The sequence below is a fragment of the Gastrolobium bilobum genome, unplaced genomic scaffold (genome assembly GCF_033153095.1).
Source record: "Gastrolobium bilobum isolate Gb01-03AN ecotype WA unplaced genomic scaffold, APGP_CSIRO_Gbil_v1 utg8480, whole genome shotgun sequence".
NCBI classification, from domain to species: domain Eukaryota; kingdom Viridiplantae; phylum Streptophyta; class Magnoliopsida; order Fabales; family Fabaceae; genus Gastrolobium; species Gastrolobium bilobum.
The window spans coordinates 567,171-587,784 of NW_026899605.1; the positions used below are offsets into that span (position 1 = coordinate 567,171).

General features: G+C 30.9%; 1 protein-coding gene across 2 annotated transcripts; it reads left to right on the forward strand.

Annotated features, from left to right (window-relative positions):
• The first annotated feature begins 14,989 nt into the window (after positions 1-14,989).
• Positions 14,990-20,085, forward strand: LOC133291896 (protein TIFY 8-like). Of its 2 annotated transcripts, XM_061490251.1 has the most exons (7): positions 14,990-15,088; positions 15,180-15,514; positions 16,182-16,369; positions 16,491-16,933; positions 17,050-17,140; positions 19,265-19,493; positions 19,794-20,085. In XM_061490251.1, the coding sequence occupies exons 2-7, from the start codon at positions 15,262-15,264 to the stop codon at positions 19,880-19,882; spliced, it is 1,293 nt and encodes a 430-aa protein (XP_061346235.1). In that variant the 5' UTR covers positions 14,990-15,088; positions 15,180-15,261; the 3' UTR covers positions 19,883-20,085. The 2 variants fall into 2 exon arrangements, with proteins under 2 accessions (XP_061346235.1, XP_061346236.1); XM_061490252.1 differs by lacking the exon at positions 14,990-15,088 and having other exon boundaries at positions 15,142-15,514; positions 17,053-17,140.
• Positions 20,086-20,614: the final 529 nt, after the last annotated feature.

Below are 20,614 nucleotides of genomic sequence, written 5' to 3' on the forward strand. Positions count from 1 at the left end.
GGTTAAAACTTTTGGATTAGTGGGTACTTAGTTTATGTAAGACCAATCTTGTAATTTAAGGTTAAAACTTTTGGATTTGTGGGAAGTTAGTTTATGGGTTTTATAAGAGTTATGTCGTAGAAAAAATGATTGTGTTATGTTATAGAGATTCTTTTTGCGTGCCGTAGTTTTTTTTTTTTCTTCTTCAAAACATGCAGGTCCTACAAAATGTTGTGTGTGTAGGAAATTTTTTTGTGGTCACATGAATACAAACCTCTTAGTTTATATATACAATTATAATTGTTAGAATACAGAAATCAACGGTGATTAATTTAGTAGTAATAGTTGTAAAACTTTTTAGTAGTAAGTATAATCGCCCCTTATACTTAGTACTTTTTTTTTTCTTACTATTTCTTACTGCTAACTATTGACTTACACTAATCTAATGATTCTAATAGTTATAATTTATTAGAATTTAGTGATTAATTAATAAATATAATTCAATAAATTAGAATGGTTAAATTGACAAAAATCAACAGTTGAGTTAGTAGTAAAAGTAAGTATACTAATTAATGATTCAACCTTTTTTAATTTATTAGTTATAGTTACAACCTTTTTTTAGTTATACTTACAATTTATTAGAACAGTTTTTTGTCAACAGTTGAGTTGGTAGTGAAAATTAACGGTTAAATATAATCCAACTAATGATTCTAATAGTTATAATTTATTAGTTATACTTACAACCTTTTTTTTTACAACCTCTTACAACCATATCTTATCACCGTTGATTTTCGTCAATCAACGGTTATCATTTAATGTGAATTAATAATTAATTAATGAGTTTAATTTGCTAAAATGATAACCGTTGATTGACAGAAATCTACGGTGATAAGATATGATTGTAAGAGGTTGTAAGAAAAAAAGTTGTAACTATAACCTTGCTCTTTTATATATATATATATATATATATATATATATATATATAACGTATTTGAAATTAATGGATAAAAAAATTAATAATAGTTGTTATTACTGATTTCGAATTAATCTAATAATAAACAAATAGATGATAAGAATGATAAGTTTAAAATTATGGTAAGTCTAAAATTAAAAGCCGCTTCATTGTCATTCCAGCTTTTGAAAAATTCGGCAATGCCAGATGCAATGTTTAACTTAATTTGCCGTATCAAATTTTTGAGATACTCATAATTAATAATGAACGCGAAATTACGGCGCCGAATATACGATAGATTATTATTAACTTAAATGGAATTTTCATTTTATTTTTCTTTATTTAATGGGAATTTATAATTGTGATATTATCCACCTATTAAATTAAAATTGTCTGTTGTGTAATTTAGCACTGTGATATTTTTTATTAATGGAAAGAAATATTTTTCTCGTGAAAGAATAGAAAATGATTAGTTTTATGAAATTTGAACATTATGAATATGTTATTTCATATGTTTGACTTCAATTATCTACTGGCAATCAAATGACACGACGGTCAACTGAATTAATAGTGGAATTTATGAAAATTAAAATTAAAATCCATGACAAAGAATTTATGAGAATATTTGCACATAATTTACGTAAAAAATCTAGATTTGTGAGTCAATGTAAACAATACATGTAATAATATTTTCTTTTCTTTTCACAACAAGGAATAAATTATTTGGAGTAAAATACTTTTCATGCACCTACTTTCTTTGTTCTCCTATGAGTTTTCAAATTTTACAAATTCTAATCAAAGTTCGACATTTTGAATTGAGATATGTTATTGAATTTTAAATTTATGTTTGGCATACTTTTCAAAGTTCACGCTCACAAAAACAATTAATTTAAATTAAAAACCGAGCTTTTCTCGACTCCGAGTCAATAACCTACGTATTGTTTCCCGCAAACAATAATAGGAAATGGTGATGGTTCCTAATCAATATAGTATTCAACGTAAATTATCAAATGTTTCTTCAATATTAATATTATAATCAATATGGTGTTGGGGCTAATCACACACCATTGAGTTTTATCCAAATTAGTGACTCTTCCGGTTATTGTAACAGGATAGGCTGTACTGCCACGTGGGATGATATCAATGGATGATGATCTTGATGCCATTAAAGCGTGTTTTATCCATCAAATAATGATAGTTTAGTTGACATTAGGAAACTGAGCAGGTGAGATAAGAGCATGTGTTTAATTATCGTCTTTGAGAAGGGTTTAAAATCTTAATCCCGATATCCGTCCCGAATCGGACTAGTCGCGAAACGATGAACCAATTGAAATATTTTCAAAAATTAAGAAATGTGTTTTATCCAGAATAAATTGGATGGATACCTATAAGACACTTTGACACTCAAATCAATATTTTAGTGATGAGCACAAGTAATTTAGAAGATGATTATACTTGAATTTTGAGTCTCTAATATATAATAGCGGCATGATCCTCTTGTTGTCTTATTATATAGTCTTAGTATAAGAACATGTTTTTAATTAGTAGATTATGGTAACTTTGTCAACCTATCTCGTCGGTGCAATATGTTTTGATGAGCTATGATGTTTAGATTTGATTGGAATTTCGTGTCTACTGTCAACCTTTAGCTATTGGCTATAAAAGGGGCTTATGAGTCATGTGATTGTGCAATGGCGCAAGATGAGTTGTGCGTTTTAATATTACGTGTATGTGTTATTTGTGTGTTTTCTTCCTTACTATTGAGCCTTTGGACCATTTATAGAACTGAACCTTTCATGATGTTTAATGAATCAAGATCAATTACTCCTCAACCTGTTGCTCATGCCATAATACGAGGAGCAGAATGTATTGTTGTCACGAAATCACATTTTCGCGGGATATATGTCCACGAGTATTGTTGTAGTAAAAATTTGTGGATTAGCATTCAGTATAGCTCCAGATTAATTATCATTCGTGTTAAGTAATCACTTTTTTCAAAAACTTAAGTTGTAAAAGAGATATATAAATGGTTTAATATTTTATATTGTATATATAATATGTCCACACAAAAGTTAAGGTGAACAATATGACAATGATCGGATTTTAGACCACTGATTACATAAGATGTTTAAAATTAATTTTATTACAAATTTAAGTTATTAAATGAAGACACAGTATATAATTAACTGTGTTAAAAAGTCTTTAGCAGTGCGATACCACATGTATCATCGTTACTGTAACATTCTTTATAACTAACTATTATAGAAAATATTATATTATTTCTTAAATTATATTTTAATAATAATAACAAGAAATATAGAGGAATGTAAACTTAGGAAAATCAACTGGTTACGATCACTACACTGCCATCAACAATTTATACTTATTATTACCACAATAATTATATTAAACTTTTAAAAATATTGTGATAATATTATAATCAAAAAATTATTCACAAACATTAAAAATCATAACGTTTAATGGAACATAATTGATTCTTGCCAAATATTTAAGTATAACACATATTTGGGTATTAATGATTTTTTATTTTTTATAATATTTTAGATATTTAAATAAGCATGTTACATTTGTTTGATTGCATTAATCATTTTTTACAAATATGAATTTATAAATATAATTTCTTTATTATATATATATATATATATATATATATATATATATATATATATATGGGAAGTAATTATGATTACTCTTCATTATAAAGTTCCATTTTTGACACTCTTAATTATAAGTTCAAAATTTTACCTAATTACATTTATATATAAGGAGAAGTGTGTGAACTTAAGTCCTTTTAAGAGAGATACATACAAAGAAGTAGCATCCACATCTTTATTTTTTGTCTTATTTTTTTGAGTGAGACTCACACATCTTTGTGTCTATTTATCTCTTTAAAGGACCTAAGTTTGTGTCCTTTAAAAGGACACACACTTTTCTCTTATATATTTATATATATATATGGAAAAAATATTTCTCAAGAAGCTTGAGATAAGTTTATCTCTGGCTACCCTAAAACTACGTCATTTTATTTATTTATTTCCTTAAATTAATTTATTCACCTTTAAATGGTTATGATTCTCTTTTTCTCTCTCTTCCTTTATCACCATTGATCCATCTTTGTACAATTATGATTTAATAGTCGGAGATAAGATTATCTCAAGCAACTTGAGAAACGATAAGCTATATATATATATATATATATATATATATATATAGGGCTTATCGTTTTCTCAAGCTGCTTGAGATAACTTTATTTGTGGCACTAAATTATAATCGTACAAAGATGAATCAATTAATATAAAGAAATAAATAAACAAAACGACGTAGTTTTGGGATAATCAGAGATAAATATATCTCAAGCAGCTTGAAAAATATTTTTCATATATATATATATATGGTTTAATGTCTCTTATATAGTAGGAGATAAAATTATCTCCTATTACCAGGGGTGGTAAACGAACCAGTGGCCTTTGACTTGGCTCGTGAAGGCCTGAGCTTACATGTCTAAAATTGTTTGTTGGAACCAGGCTTGAACTTGTATAAAAGTTTGTTTAATAAAAAAGCTTCAGGCTCCAATTCAAAAGCTCGGTCATAGAGCCTTCCAGACTGACCTAGTATATTAATTTATATTTTTATTTTATATTTTTGTACTACATTTATTGGTTAATACATAATTTTTGAATGATTTTATTCTATATTATGTTGTTTAGATGTACATTGAATTTATGAATATTTATTGAATTACTAATGTTGTTGATTGTATATTCTATTTGGATAAATTTCTGTTGTCTTATTTTTTTTAAACAGGCTAAACCATATTTTTATTTTTTGTAAATAATTCAGGTCACAGGTCGATAATTATATTCATAACAGGTAACACGTTTGGTCAAGCTGACACATTTAAACATAGGCTTAGCCTTTTAATACCAAAGCTTGGCTCGGCTTGACCCATTAACACCCCTACCTATTACACACGCTTAAAAGTGTATGGGGCCCATATATTTTTCTCTCTCTTCTTTTCAATTGACCCCATATGGCCTCACACACTTTAATAAAAAAAAATTTGTAAAGAAAGTTTAATTCAACGGTTGAACCCGCTCATAATCTAGTTACTTCCATACCAAGCTGCATGCAATAGTTTGACTAATTATCCCCCTCTAAATCTTATCAATCCTCCAAAACAAATATGAGAATATACTCAACACTACCTGTACTGCTATACAGAAGGCAAACAAAATCACAGTGAAGGTCTCATCTCTAGATATTAACTTATTTGAGAATGTCAGACCTGCAATCAATCCTCTCTTTTTATAAAAATGAAAAAGGAAACAAATGATGAAGATAGCATGGGAATCGGTACGTGACAGGGGAGAAAGAATAAGTTTTCTCTCTAATCAATTTGCGTTGCTACATTATTTTAATCATCTTCGTACGTTGCTACGTTGCCAACTAATATAAGAATAAATATCATTTTTGGTCCCTAACAAAAAATTTGGTACTCGCTTTAGTCCATTATAAAAAAAATTAGTCACCTGATCTGTATGAAATTCAAAGTAGACCCATTTTGGTCTTTTTGAAGAACTAATGTAGATCTTTTTTGAATTTGTGGGGATCACGATTTTAACTAAATTGATCCATTTTAAATTTTTTAGGGACCTCGCGACTAATTTTTTTTTGTAAAGGACTAAAATGGAGACTATATTTTTTGTTAGGGACTTAAAAAGGTATTCACTCCTAATATATATTGAATCAAGAGATAAAAAGGACCTGCAACCAAGAAAAAGAAAAAAAGAAAAAATTGAAATCATAATTTTATGTTCGCACTTGCGAGAATTTGCCTGCAAGTGGGTCCGCTACTGCCTACAACATGAAAAACAGAAAACTCATATATATATATATATATGGTAAAATCATTTCTGCAGCCGCTTTACGTACAACAATGATAGGTGTATGGTTATGATTCCCCACATTTAATGCTTTCATCCTTTGCATGGTTATGATTTTTTGCATTTAATGCTTTCAAGTATATATATGGTAAGTATTTGATTACTGCACGCACAACGGCTGCAGACATATGAACCCCTATATATATATATATATATATATATATATATATATATATATATATATATATATAAGGAAAGTTATATTTACAACCTATTTTCGTTTACAACCTCTTACAACCATATCTTAACCGTTGATTTCTACCAATCAACGATTATCATTTATTGCGAATTAATAATTAATTAATGAATTTGATTTGCAAAAATAAAAATCGTTTATTGGCGAAAACCAACAGTTACGATATGGTTGTGAGAGGTTATAAATGAAAATAGGTTATAAGTGTAATCTTCCTCTCTCTCTCTCTTTCTGCCATCGATTATAACTATGTACTCTGAGGAGTTCATAACTATAATATAATTTTTTTTGTCTCTCTCCACGTTAGCTGACAACTTCTAAAGAGAGAAAAAAAATAGTTTTAATATTATAACTATGTACTACCCAGAGTACATAGTTATAATCGATGACAGAAAAAGATTTTTTTGCTGCAACTTTAACTATATATATATATAGAAGAAAGATCCGTTACAAATTTGTTTTACAAATTACACTAAGTATGACCGGTCATACACTCTTGATTGAAGTATGACCGGTCATACTTAGTGTAGTTTGTAAGAGTTTGTAAACAAAAAGTTTATATTTGCAATTTTTTTTTTACAAACTTGTCTATGTAAGGGCAAGTTATATTTACAATTATTTTTTTACAAACTTGTCTACGTAATGACGTGGAGAGAAAGGAAAAAGTAACTTTAATATTATAACTATGTATTACCCGTAGTACATAGTTAAAATGGATAGCTTGAGATAAGCTTATCTCAAGTGGGTGGAGAAATATTTTTTTCATATATATATATATATATATATGGAAAAAGTGTTTATCCTTTTAAATGACACAACTTATATCCTTTTACTCTCACAAAGAGATGAGACCCATATCTTTTTTTTTTTGTCAACTCGCTCTCCTCCTTTTTCTATCTCTCTCTCTTTCTTAAAATGACACAACTTTACATCCTTTAAAATGACACACACTTTTTCTTATATATATAGGGTAAAGTATTTATTCAGTCACTAGATATAAGTTATCTCCAGTGACCCTCAAAACTACGTCGTTTTGAATTAATGAAGGGTCTTTTCTTAATTTTGTTTATTTTTTTATCAGATGAATTTTATCGAAACACTCTTCATTAATTCCCCTAAAAATATAAAAACATCCTTCATTAATTCAAAACGACGTAGTTTTGAGGGTCACTGGAGATATCTTATCTCCAGTGACTGGAGAAATACTTTATCTATATATATATATATATATATATATATATATATATATATATATATAATCATTTCTACAGCCACTTTACGTACAACAATGACAGGTGTATGATTATGATTTACCACATTTAATTCTTTCCTCTTTTGTATGCTTATGATTTCTCACATTTAATGCTTTCACATATATATATATGTCAAGTACTTGACTGTCGCACATACATCAGTCACAGAAATGTAAAGCCCCCCTACACACACACACACACACATATATATATATATATGAGTTTACATTTCTTCAGTCGCCAACAGTCGATTATTTATTATATATATAGGTGAAAACATTAACTATAGGGAAACATAACAATACAAAATGTGAAAACATTAAATATGAGAAATCATAACTATGTACCTGTCATTGCTGAATGTCAAGCGGTTGGAAAAATAATTTTACCACATATATATATATATATATATATATATATATCTCACTATAATGTTTTGGGACATCTAATTGTTTTCAGATTCTTAATTAATAACAAGCACAACATTACTATGCTGAATATCGGATGGATTATTATTATTTTAACTAGATTTTATATTTTATTCTGCTTTATTCAATGAGAATTTATATATCTCTTAAATTAAAATTGCCAGTTAAGAAATTTAATTAGTACAAAGATTTTTCATGAGATTAATCGGGAAAAAAATTATTTCTGACCCCTTTTTCCTCCTGAAATAAATAGTTTTATGAATTTTTCGCATTATATATATGTCATTTCAAATATTTGACTTAAATTATAGACAGGCGGTTCAAAGACACGACGGTCAACTGAATTATTATTAGAATATGTTAAAATGAAAACCAAAATCCATAACAAAGAATTAAAATGAAAACCAATATATCTGCACATACTTTATGTAAAAAATATAGATTTGTGGAGTAACATATACCACTACATGGCAATCTGCAGGCTTGCCAAGTTTACAGGCGGCTTCATTGGATTTAACTTTTTTATTGGAATATATAAATATAATTGAGTTGTATAATAAGTTAAGTGAAATTAATATAAGTGGAAGGATTAGGTTGAGATGTGATATAGGACATAATATTGATTGTGGTAGCTAATTATTAATTGATTTATGATATGTCAGTAATTTATTAAACTAATACACTAAATTTAGTTGCTCAAATTAAATGAAGCACTTATCATTAATTAAGTAGTTGTTGGCCAATGATCCACGAAGGCTGGGGTGGGAGTGTCCAAGGTTTTATAAAGGTCATATTAGTTGCCCATCTAATCAATATGAGACTATACATATCAACATGCTCCTTCACACAAGAGCCCTTTGTGCTTGAAGCGTGGATTATGCACAGGCTCAAAAGCTTGGGATACACCACCCAAAAGCTAGCTCAAGGAGTGAGAGTACCCAAGGCCTTATAAAGGCCATATTAGTTGCTCATCTAATCAATGTGGGACTATATATCTCAACAGCTATCATTATGGGTTGACAATGTGAGGCTCCTCCGAAGAAAAGGATTGGCGGCTTCACTGCTTCGATAGAAAGGCTCCAAGTTCTATTTCCATAAAGAAAAGGCAATAATTTCAAAACAACTTTGTTTTTTTCTTTTTTTTTCTCTTTTGTAGAGTAAAAGCAACCTTAGACGTATCTTTCAAGTCTCAAACATAAAAGTCACATCTCAGTAACTCTTGATTTTCGAAACCAGCATGCAGTAATATATATAACTATGTATTTTCAGCAATTACCGATGAAGAATATCACGTTTGGCTTATTTGAAATGATATATAATAAAGGCCCGCGTTTAAATCTTTCACTATGAAGAAAGCATTTTCAATAAGGACTTTAGTAAATAAAGGTTGCTCTGTATTTCAACCATGTTATTTATGCAATTAATCTACAAAAACAATCTCAAGTCACCTATGTAAAAATCAATAGAAAGACTTTGTTGCCTTATCACTTGTCGACAATAATAAGGGGCATCCCCCAAAATTGATTATCCCCCTATTATAAATACAAATATACTACCAAATGGTAGTAGTTCAGTTGGCGCATGGGAGCTAAGTAGGTGGGGATGAGAATATGTGTTCGAATCTCTCCAATATCACTTTTGGGAGTGATTTAAAACCTTAATCCCTTAATCCTGGACCCGTCCCGAATCGAATTAATTGCGAAGCAATGAATCGATTGGAATATTTTCAAAAATAAAATAAAATAAATAAATACAAATGTGCTTAACACATAATGACATAATACACATCTTTTACATGAATAAATTTACTTGTACAACGTTAGAGAGTATCTTGCATATATATCCCCACCTTATTCCAATAAAGATCCATGAATTAAAATTGTATCAAATCGGTTGTAGAGAACGATAATTTCCAATGCACTCGTAGCTTGTTAAGAAATTCAATGACTAGTGCGCTGTTTTTTTCTTTTCCAATAATATTATTACTATAGTACTAAGATAAAAGCAAACTAAACCCTATTGTCCATATATACTGATCGGACCAGATACGGTTGGGATGACCCAATGCGTATTAAGTCCAAATCACACACGGTTGAGACTTCTTGGGAGGTTACTAGCCTGAGCCTGGTATTGCTGTTGGGGGATGAGCTTGAGCTCTTTGTCCTTTGTCCTTCACGTTGCTCCAGATGGGGGTACCTGCGAAGACACTCCGATGCTTAAGTCAGTATCAGAGGCATGTGTTTATATTGTGAAAGTAAAGGATGATCGTACCTTAGTGGTACAACGTATGTTTATATAGTAGTCGAGATGTATGCTTGTAGGATGCCTTTCTTCAGGGTGAAGGCAAAGGTTCCTTGGTACCAACGTAGTGTGGCTGTCAGTGTTTAAATGTTGAGGAGCTTGCCGCCATGGTGTCTAGTAGTAGAGTCATAGCGAGCTAGAGCTGTCCATAATTTACTGGTGTGAGGGCGCGGTGGTGTTGCCTTGGCCCTTAAGTTTATTGTCTGTAGAAGGTATCTTGTTGCGTGGGGAACAAGTACATCCTGCATGTCGTGAGGAGGTATTGCGCCATGTAGGACGCGATAGGGTCATCGTGCTGGTGTGTCGCGATAGGGTTATCGCGCTAGTGTACCGCGACAGGGTTATCGCGTCTGTGCGTGCCCTTTATGCCTTTATTCTGGGTCCTATATGGGCTTGGACTTTCATGTGTTTATTAGGCTCTGGTTAGGCCTATATTATATCCGGATCATATATATAACTATTTCAGGCGCGGGTTGTGGTCCTTGGAGATGCACGTGGGTGGTTCAAGCTTGCAAAGAAGCAGTAAATTAATAATTATAAGACTATAATTGATGCTTTTGCAAATCTAAATAGGTTTGGAAAGAGTAGGAAAAACCTATATTACCCCATTACAGTGACAGGTTGGAATTATACATGGGGTTTTAATTTTATCATATGACAGAGGAATGGAGAAGGCTTTTGCAGAATTTGACTGCATGTCTATACGCACGGCTATGGGTATATATAGTTCCTCACCACCATCACTTTCCAGATAGTGCTTTGCAACTTGATGTCTTATGTCCCTATCTAATAACGTGACTTGCCAAATATAACACTAATTAAGAAGAAAATATATCAATAATTCAGAAAGCAAAATCTTTTTCTGATTTGCTGAAGAAACCCCCGAGAACTTGTTAATCCGTAAAAAGTTCACCGGAAAATTTTCCCTATAGAATACAAGTTGTTTGACATTAATTGAACATTCAAATAAATGTTAAAATTTGATAATCATCTCAAACTCTTGTCTCCGTTTCTCTTTGCATTAATATTGCTAAATTTCAATTGGATCATATTTATTTAATTAATGTCTAAGAAAAGGGATATATTTAAAGTTTTGAGGCAGGGGGCACCTGCACTTGTGCCAGCGTGTGCAAGTGCAGGCACAAATATTTGAAAATAAAAGAATAAATTATCTTTTAGGTCCTCAACAAAAATTATAGGGTCTAATTTAATCACTTAGAAAAAAATCTCGACTCGTGATTCTCTTAATTTCAAAATAGACCAATTTGATTGAAATCGTGATACCTCTGAAATTCAAAGAAGATCCACGTTAGTCCTTCAAAATGACTAAGATGAGTCTATTTTGAATTTCAAATGAATCTCGAGTCGAATTTTTTTTTCTAAAGGATTAAATTGAGTCCCGTAATATTTGTTGAGTATCCAAAAATTTTAAAGGAACCACTTATTTATATTCTTTTGTTTTTAATACATTTAAAATTTTTTAAATTTATTTTTGGAGGCGCAGCTCCCGAATCCCAACCCTAAATATGCAGACATAAATAAAATTTTCTAGGTCCTGGGAGGAGAGGAGAAAATCAAATAATTTATCATTTATAAACATAAATTTAAAATAAGAACATAACAGAAAAATAAATATAAGAATTTTGAAAAAAAAATTATGTATATCTTAAATTTTTTTTTCCTAAAATCTTATATTTTTTTATGATAATAATAACTATTATAAAAACATATGTTTGATTAAGTTTTTTCACGAGAGAAGCTTCAAAAAAAAAAAACATTTTCTTACTAGTTTTAATGTGAAGAACGAGGACGCTCGTGTGTGGCCGTCTATCAATATCTCATTATGACATTCTTCGTGTGGTGCAATAAAGAAGTATGTGTTTGTGACATCATTTATAAGTCTTGACTTTTTTGTAACATAATTTAATAATGATATTTTTATATGCAATTTGAGTAATTATTGGTTGAGGACTATGATGTAATCTTTTACATTGTACATTGAACTGAACCGGTTGTAACTAGAATGAATGCAAGAAGGTGGGAATATGGATTAATGAAATGAATAAGAGGAGAATAAAGAATACGTAAATATTTCTATGAGAATTATTTAAAATATTTTATGGCGGACGTGGGCTCTCTTTGTTTTATTTTGCATTATAGACGAATTTCACAGCATGATATGATCGATGTTCCATGCATCGGCAGCTGCACACACAAATTGTTAGTTTCTTTATCTCAACTGATTTAATGGTTATCCAATTAATTTGGTTTGAATTGGACAAAATGATAGAACAAATAAAACTCTTTCTATCAAATTCGTCATAAATTGCTAGCTGTGTGAAAATATTATATAAATACCTTTGAATAAATTATTGTTGTTTGATAAAATTATATTTTTTTTAAAAAAATTGATTATCTCACAACTCTTTTTAACATGTTCAAGTTACATGAAAAATCTTAATTATTTATCAAAATTAACGGTCACAATTTTCATAACGAAACTTGCTAAATGAAAAAAAAAACATTTTAATTGTCAATATTTACTCTATCAATAAGTAAATAGAAGAACATTCTCCAATATTTTTTTTTAATTATATTGAATTTGCAATACATGACTGCATAACTTGAGTAGTAAAAAGTGAGAAGTTAGTCTACGTCAACATCACAACTTGCTTACAAGGAAATTATTTTGATATTCATATGTTTTTCAAAGTAATTAACATTCAAGATGAACTGTTTTATTTTCTGATGACATTTTATATTTTAAATATTTATATATAAAATTAATTATTAACAATTATAAAGTAAACACCTTAAATATTGTACTCTTATATGTTAAGGTTTATCTTAATTCAAACTGCATGTGCAAAAGTGACAAAGATGTTGAAATTGATATTGAATGGATGGTTATTGAATTTTCTAATGAACTTAAATGTTTTGGGATTCCTAACCATACGTTTGCATTGAAAATGGATGTTCTGGTGATATTGCTAAGAAACTTCAATCAAGCAAGAGGTTTGTGTAATAAGACAAGTCTTATTGTGATTGATTTGCGATTAATGTCATTGTGCTAAAGAAGTTAGTGGGAGTAATGTTGGAGACAAAGTTTTTATTCGTGGAATGAACTTGGTGCTTTCTGACGCGAAATTTTCAGTAAAGTTTCAAAGAAGGAAGTTTTTATTGACTCTTTGTCTTGCTCTGGCTATTAATCAAAGTAGGGGCAGACATTTTCTTATATTGGTTTGGTTTTGCAACGCCGATTTTTTTTGTCATAAACAATTATATGTTGTTAAATCAAAAGTTAAGCGAAGAAATAGTTTGAAGATATTAATTTCCAAAAATAAAGGTGATCTTGTGCCGTATGACAAAGAAATATATGGGTATGTTTAATTGTGTTCTATTTTTTATTTTATTTTTTAAAAAATCTGTTTTGTAGAATAGTTATAGAAATATATGTTTTTTTTGTATTTTTTTGTTTTAAAATTTAAAAGTCTAAATACAATAAAAAAAAAACTCAGATATATTCTCTAAATTTGATTTAAAAAAAAAACAGTTACAATTTTTAATTTTTTTTTTTTTACAAAACAAGTCTTGTTAAATGGATTTTTTTTATTTTTGTTTTGAAAACTAAAAAACTATTTTTAAAAACAGGATTCCATCAGAGGGACTATAGTCTTCAAAGAGATTTTTCATAAAATTTCAATTTGATGAATCACTTATTGCTTGTCTTTTGTCATTGTGTATTTTATTAGCATGTTATCTAATTAGTGTTTTATTTTAAAACTTCGTATGATGGGTCTATCAATTTTACTATCTCCACACTCTTATATGATATTATTAAACATAATCTTGAAAATATTGATGATATTTCTCATCATGTTAATCGTGGGTTATTTTTAAGACAATTAATTAATATTAACTAATCAAGTAAAAAAATTAGGGAATGAGTCATTTTCGAGAGAGTGCTAAAAAAATAAAAAAACAATTAATTCGTTTATAAATAAATGAGATATCATATTTGCATAAGAAGATTTATTTATTCTTTGTCACGCTAATATTTAAATAAGGAAAAGGAGTAATGTAATGTAATCACGTTCTCAACATACATACAAATTGGACATTTAATTATGGGTAGAGTGTGTATTATTTTAAAAGATGTAAAGTTAGGTTATTTTAAGTGAGAGAAAGAGATAAATCATGGAGGAGAGAGAGCGGACAAAAAAAAAAGTGTAGGTCCCACCTCTTTATGAGAGTGAAATGACACAAGCTATATCATTTAAAAAAGAGAAACACTTTTTCCTTGAATTATTTATTACTCACATAAAATTATCATAAAAATATTTCTGCAATTACTGTAGATAAATTATCTACATTTACTCATAAAACGATGTCGTTCTGAGATTGAAAGATTAAAAAATTATAATTATAAAGACTATAATAACCCTGAAATAAATTAAAATTACAAAAATAACATGATTTCTGTCTCAAAATGATGTCATATTGAACTTATTGCAGATAAAGTGAACCCGAAAATTATGTAGGACTTACATAGAATCATGGGAAGAGGAAGAGAAAAAAAAAAATGAGTCTCATACATCTTTATATTTAGATATGAGGCAAGTTATATTTACAAACTTTTTTGTTTACAGACTATACTAAGTACGACCGGTTATACTTTAATCATGCAGTGTACGACCGGTCGTACTTAATGTAATTTGCAAAAAAAAAATTTGTAAACGGATCCTATCTCTTTAGATAGATATATATATATATATATATATATATATATATATATATATATATAAAGATAAACAATAATCTCTTTATTTATATTATTCATTATCTAAAATTGTCTCTCCAATGTAAGAAATAAGACAAAGATTAGAACTTGATTACACATTAACACCAACCAACGTTACAAATATACCCACACACAGAAACCGACTCAGAGAATGAAAGGGAGGACAACAGAGACAGACATGCGCCTATTCAAATGAACAGAACACAATAATCACAAAGTAAGAACCTTTTGCTTTTTATTGCTCTCTCTCTCTCTCTCTGAAAAGGACTGATTCTCCTCTTTGCTTTTACATCTTTTTTTTTCCCCAGAGATCGTGCTGGTTCTGCTTCTTCCCTCTCACTCTCACCTCTGTGTTAGTGTAGCAGCTATGCAGAGTGAGATTCGTATGCGATGGCCGTGCTGAGAATGGCTCAGCCTCAGCATAACAATGGCAACAACAACAACAACAACAGCAGCAACAGCAACAGTGTGAGCGAGCACTTGGTCAAACCGGTCCTCCATGATTTTCTAGGCATGAAGCCAAATGATAATTCACCTAAAACCGCCGATATGAGGTTGTCGGAAGTGTCGACAACCCTGTCTGTTGCCGCCTCTTCCGCCGGTACACGTGGCCCCTTCTCCACCACCTCTGACATCGGTTCTGGTGAGTGACCTGTGATCCCTCTCTCTCTCTCTCTCTCTCTCTGTAAGTGGGGTATCTTGGTCTTTTTATTCTTAACATATTTATTTTTGTGTCTTTTGATTTGTTTTATTTATTTATTTTTCCTTAAACATTTTTTCCTTCATTCTCTAATGTGTTAAGCTTTCACCTACTGCGTTTTTAGTTAGCCAGAGTTTTTTTTTTTTTTAAATGGCATGTAAATTTACTGTCATGGTTTTTCTTTACTTTCTTTTGATTTGCAGTATGGTGTTTGGTTTGATTCTCTGTTTCTTATTTCTACAAGTATTATTTCATTTACTAATTGAGACTGGGAGAATTGTATTTATGCTTAAAATTTCTGTTGTTTTGGACTGAAATTTTAATCTAGCTATTATTATGTGTTGTTATCGTTTGTGCATTGGCTAAATAATGACGATATCATTTTTTTAGTTTTTTATTATAATTATTGTTATTGTATCGTCTCACTTTTTCTTTTTTTTTCCTTCTTGGTTTTTTTCATCAACAAATGAGCGTTCTTACTCCTTAGTACTCATTTTTTCTTTTAAAGAAATTATAGTTGAAAATACAAACTATTTATAGAAGTTTCTATTATCTTGTAAGGATTTTGATTTCTATGAATGTAATGTTTTTGCCCTCATCAATTTGGTAGAAAAACAGGTAGGAAATCATCTTGAGGGAGTTCCATTCTATGGTCCTAGGAGTGATTTTTCTGGCAGTGAGATGCCTAACAGACTAGTGGGAAACAAGAGAAGTAATTCTGATTCTACTTTTATGGGTTCCTCCCGAGATGCCTTTCAAATGGTCCCTGACTCCTTTCAAAACTCACATATGATGAAGGTTACTTTGAATTATTTATCACATAATTCTTCTTCTCCAATATTCTCAATAACCCAAAAATGAAAAATACTTGTGCTTTGGTCTTCTTTTCTTTGATATCTTGAGTTTTGTTTTTACGCAGGTACTCCGGAATGCTGCTGGAGGAGAGAGGTCTAGAAGGGCCAATGATGATGAAGTGTTACTTGGTATGCAGTCACCGAAGCCAACTTCTGCTTCTCAGATATTTCAGCCTCCCACCAGTAGTAAGATTGATGCCAATAAATGGGAACGATCTATTCTCATGAATGTTGGCCCTTCCATGCATCATCCACCGCGTGGGGGACAATTGACACCTTTTGTACACCAAATAGCTTCAAACAAGATTAGGGATACCAATGCTGGTCCTTCATTTATCTCTCAGCCAGCAGCTGATGAAGGATCTAGAACTGGAATCAAGGGCCTTGGAATTTTAAGTTCTATAAACGCAACTGCTACTGCCACTGAGAAAACTTCTTCTGCAGCGCTGCTTGGTGGAAGTAGGCCAAAGCCTCCAACTAATATAATAGAGTCATCTGTACCTCAAAGGTAAATCTATCTTATAAATACAGTGGCTCAATTCCCCATGGTTCTTTTTATTTTTCACTACCTTTACCTCGGAAAAAGGAGAAGCTGCTTAATTTTATATCCTTTGGTATTGACAGCAGTCAACATGGGCTAACATCTGCCAGCCGCCAGATGACTATTTTTTATGGAGGTCAAGCTCATGTTTTTGATGATGTCCACCCTCATAAGGTTTGGCCTCTGATTGTAAGCATGGCATATTTGTTTGCTGCATTTAGTTAAATCAGGCCTGAAATTAGTTTGTATTTGTGGATCATTACAGGAAACAATTTGTATTTTAAAATTCAGTTTGTGATTTATTCTTGTGGGTGATTAAACAATTGTTCTTTCTATTAGTAAAAAATTGGAGACAACATTTTCCTCAAAGCCCCATGACATGCAAATTTTAATCTCTATCGGAACTTATACTGTAATTCTGATTTTAATTGAGAGACATGTCTTGATATTCTGAGTTGATTTGCATTCCACACTTATGTTATAGTTTCTACAACTTATTTTAGCTACTTATTGCAATATCTGGTGACTCTGCTGAACCTATAATTGCTGCTAGAAAAGACTTTATAGCAAGCGATAATACATTTACTTAAGTATTTGACCCAGGTGAAATCACTTTTGAAAATTGCCTTTTTCTCGAACTGATCGAACACTTACTTATTCAAGCTTTATTCTAGTTTTCCAGAATATATATTCTGTTATTTTTTAATAGAATATATTTGATTATTTTTATGGGTTTAATTAAGACAGTACTATTTAAAGTCGGTTTATGGTTGCATTTTGTATCTTCTTTTTTTCAGGATTTTTTGTCTTGAACTATTCAAAATGTTTCCTGCTGAGATTTGGAAATTTCCAAAATTCTCTTAACATATTGCCAATGCTGAGTTAAAGCTAAGTTCACTCATCTGTGTGCAGTAGCAGTATTCCACATGGGATTTATTGCTATAGCTGTTTGGATCAAACGTGAATCTATCAAAAGAAATTTGGGGCTGGCTTAAAAAAATAAAGATTGTGTTAGACTCGCACACAGACTTCGATCAGGAGATTAGAGCATTTAATTGCTGTATGTTGTTGATGAAAAATTAAATGAACTTTCATGGCTTGGACTTGGAGAAGGTCCAATGTTACCTTGTGTCTGGATTTTGATGATAATTTTTAGTGCAAATGATGGATCATGTTGTGTGTTAGAGATTTAATATAATATAAAACCATTTATGTGCCTTCATCTAATAACTTAAGCTTTTGATATAGTTGGTCTATAACATGGTATTAGAGCCTCCATTGCCAAGTTATTTAGAGTTTTGATTTTTGCCGCCTCCATTCTTCTAAACAAAAAAAGGAAGTTGATTTTAAGAATTAGTCAAGTGGACCTTTGTATTTTCCACACTTCAAGCCCAAAGCTCTTCTGTTAGGAGGCATTTTAGAGATCTAATATAATATAAAACCATTTACGTGTCTTTGCCTAGCCATATAAGCTTTTGGGATGTTTGGTTATGACAATATACTCTTGGTACTGAAATGATAAGTTAGCAGCAATGGGAAGTGAGGATCTGTTAAGCATAAGCATGAAAAATACAAACTTGCCTGATAGAATTGATCCATATTAAAAGGAGGTCATAGAAGAGAAAATGAAAATTTCTGCGAACGTAACTGTCATTTGAGTTCATAGTCTAACATAGAAAATGCTAACCATAAAAGACACAAACTTGCTTAATAGAATTGATCCATATTAGAAGGGGGTCATAGAAGTAAAATTGCTGCAAACAGCAGTAAATGCCAACAAATTTTGGAACTCAAAGCAGTAAATGAGATTCCAATGCTGCACCAAATTATGACTTGGTTAGCTCCTTTGTACAGATACTGTTCTTCTGTATATCTGTTACAAAATTGTCTTGTACACAGCACAAATAGTGTATGTATGTTCCGTACGCAACAACAAAAACAATAACAATCACCACCAAGCCTTATCTCACTATGTGGAGTTGGTTACGTGGACCAACCGATGCCATTGGGTTCAAAACCAAATTTTCTGTAAATGGTTTTTCCTAATGTTATCCCAGGTCTTCCTTTGTCCAGTTTGCATAATAGCTAGGTTTGAATTAAGTAAAGAGCAAGCTATGATGTTCTTGAAAATTTTCAAGACCATATATGTTTGCTTGGCCTTCAAAGCCTCATAATAGAAAGTCTTTTATTTTTCACTCTGTTGAGTCTTTCCTTTGATCTGAAATTTTATGTATGCAGAAATAGGCAGTATGGTTTCTTGTTTTATCATGACATCTGCATGTTCTCTGATGTATGCAGGCAGATGTTATAATGGCTTTGGCTGGGTCAAATGGTGGATCTTGGTCAACAGCATTCTCGCCGAAATCTGCTGTAAAGCTGGTTAATGGTAGTAACTTGCACAGTGGAGAAAATGAAACAGGTATAGTGAGTAATGTCCCATTCCCACAAGAGCTTCATGGGAGATTGTCTATCATTGGCAGTTCTAGCCATGCCATTGGACCTGGTGATCGAGTATCTACTCTTGCAGGTAATCCTCACATAGTACATGGTTTGATTTGGCTACATTCTGCTGTCATATCATACCTTCCAATAGGAGAATACCGATCCTTGTGTCATCCTTTTGTTGACCTTATAGGCCTTGCTTTCTGAGTTCAGTCAAATATTCATCACATCCTTTCATATAGACCTTGCTCTTAAACCAACTCTAAATATTTTCTTGATTTTGGTTGTGGCATGAACCATAGAAAATGCTTCTCTTGTATAGGTCAAATTTTCATTTCTTTTGACCTGTTCAATTTGTTGTTGATTGCTAAATAACTGATCATAGGGGGACACCAAGGAAGCATTTTAGCTAAAGAAACAAGAAATCCGGTTCAAGCAACAGATGCCAGTTCTGAAGACAAAAGAGCACAGTGATATTGAGTTTGAGGTTGAAAGGTTCTGTTACTATTTATTCGAAGGCTCAAGAATTTTCTCTTTATTCTGAATACTAGTGGGTGCATCCTCTTTTGTCAAATTTTCTTCTGATCTTTTAACTTATTATTATTCCCCTTATTTAGTCTTTTTTCTTTATGTGGGAAGCAAGAGCAGGATGTTTGTTTAAAGAGGCCTAACAGAGATATCAGATAAATTTATGAAGTGCTTTCAATTGTTAAAAGGAAAATATCTTATATTTGCAGTTCCAAGACGCCATTCACCTTCACCTTATATCAGGAGATGCAGCTCCTTTATAGGAATAACTTCAGATTATGAAACCTGAGAGGTGCCATTGCCTAGTCTTATAAACACTATGCATCCTACAAAAGCCGTTCTATATAGTGAACTATGAGGAGAGGAATCTCTTTGGGTTTTTAGCGCTGATCCCGAAGATCTTAAAGAGCGTACGTGTGCTAATAATATAATGGGTTGATATTTTCATTTAATTATTGGTTCTAATAATTGGTGTACAACTCAACTTTTGCATCTAGTTATTTACTTTCATCATCTAAACTCAAATAAGGCTACAATGATGAGGGACATTTAAAATATGTAATAATTAGTGAATGGTGTTAACTATCTTGTTAATAAACAACCCCTTTTTTTTCCCTTTCTGAAATGGATTTCGACACAATGGCGTACAAGTAAAAAAGTATATTTGTCTTGGGCCTT

Coding starts and splice junctions, on each gene's coding strand:
- LOC133291896 (XM_061490251.1), top strand. CDS start 15,262: ATGGCCGTGCTGAGAATGGCTCAGCCTCAGCATAACAATGGCAACAAC. Junction 15,515..16,181: donor CACCTCTGACATCGGTTCTG/GTGAGTGACCTG, acceptor TCAATTTGGTAG/AAAAACAGGTAGGAAATCAT. Junction 16,370..16,490: donor AAAACTCACATATGATGAAG/GTTACTTTGAAT, acceptor GTTTTTACGCAG/GTACTCCGGAATGCTGCTGG.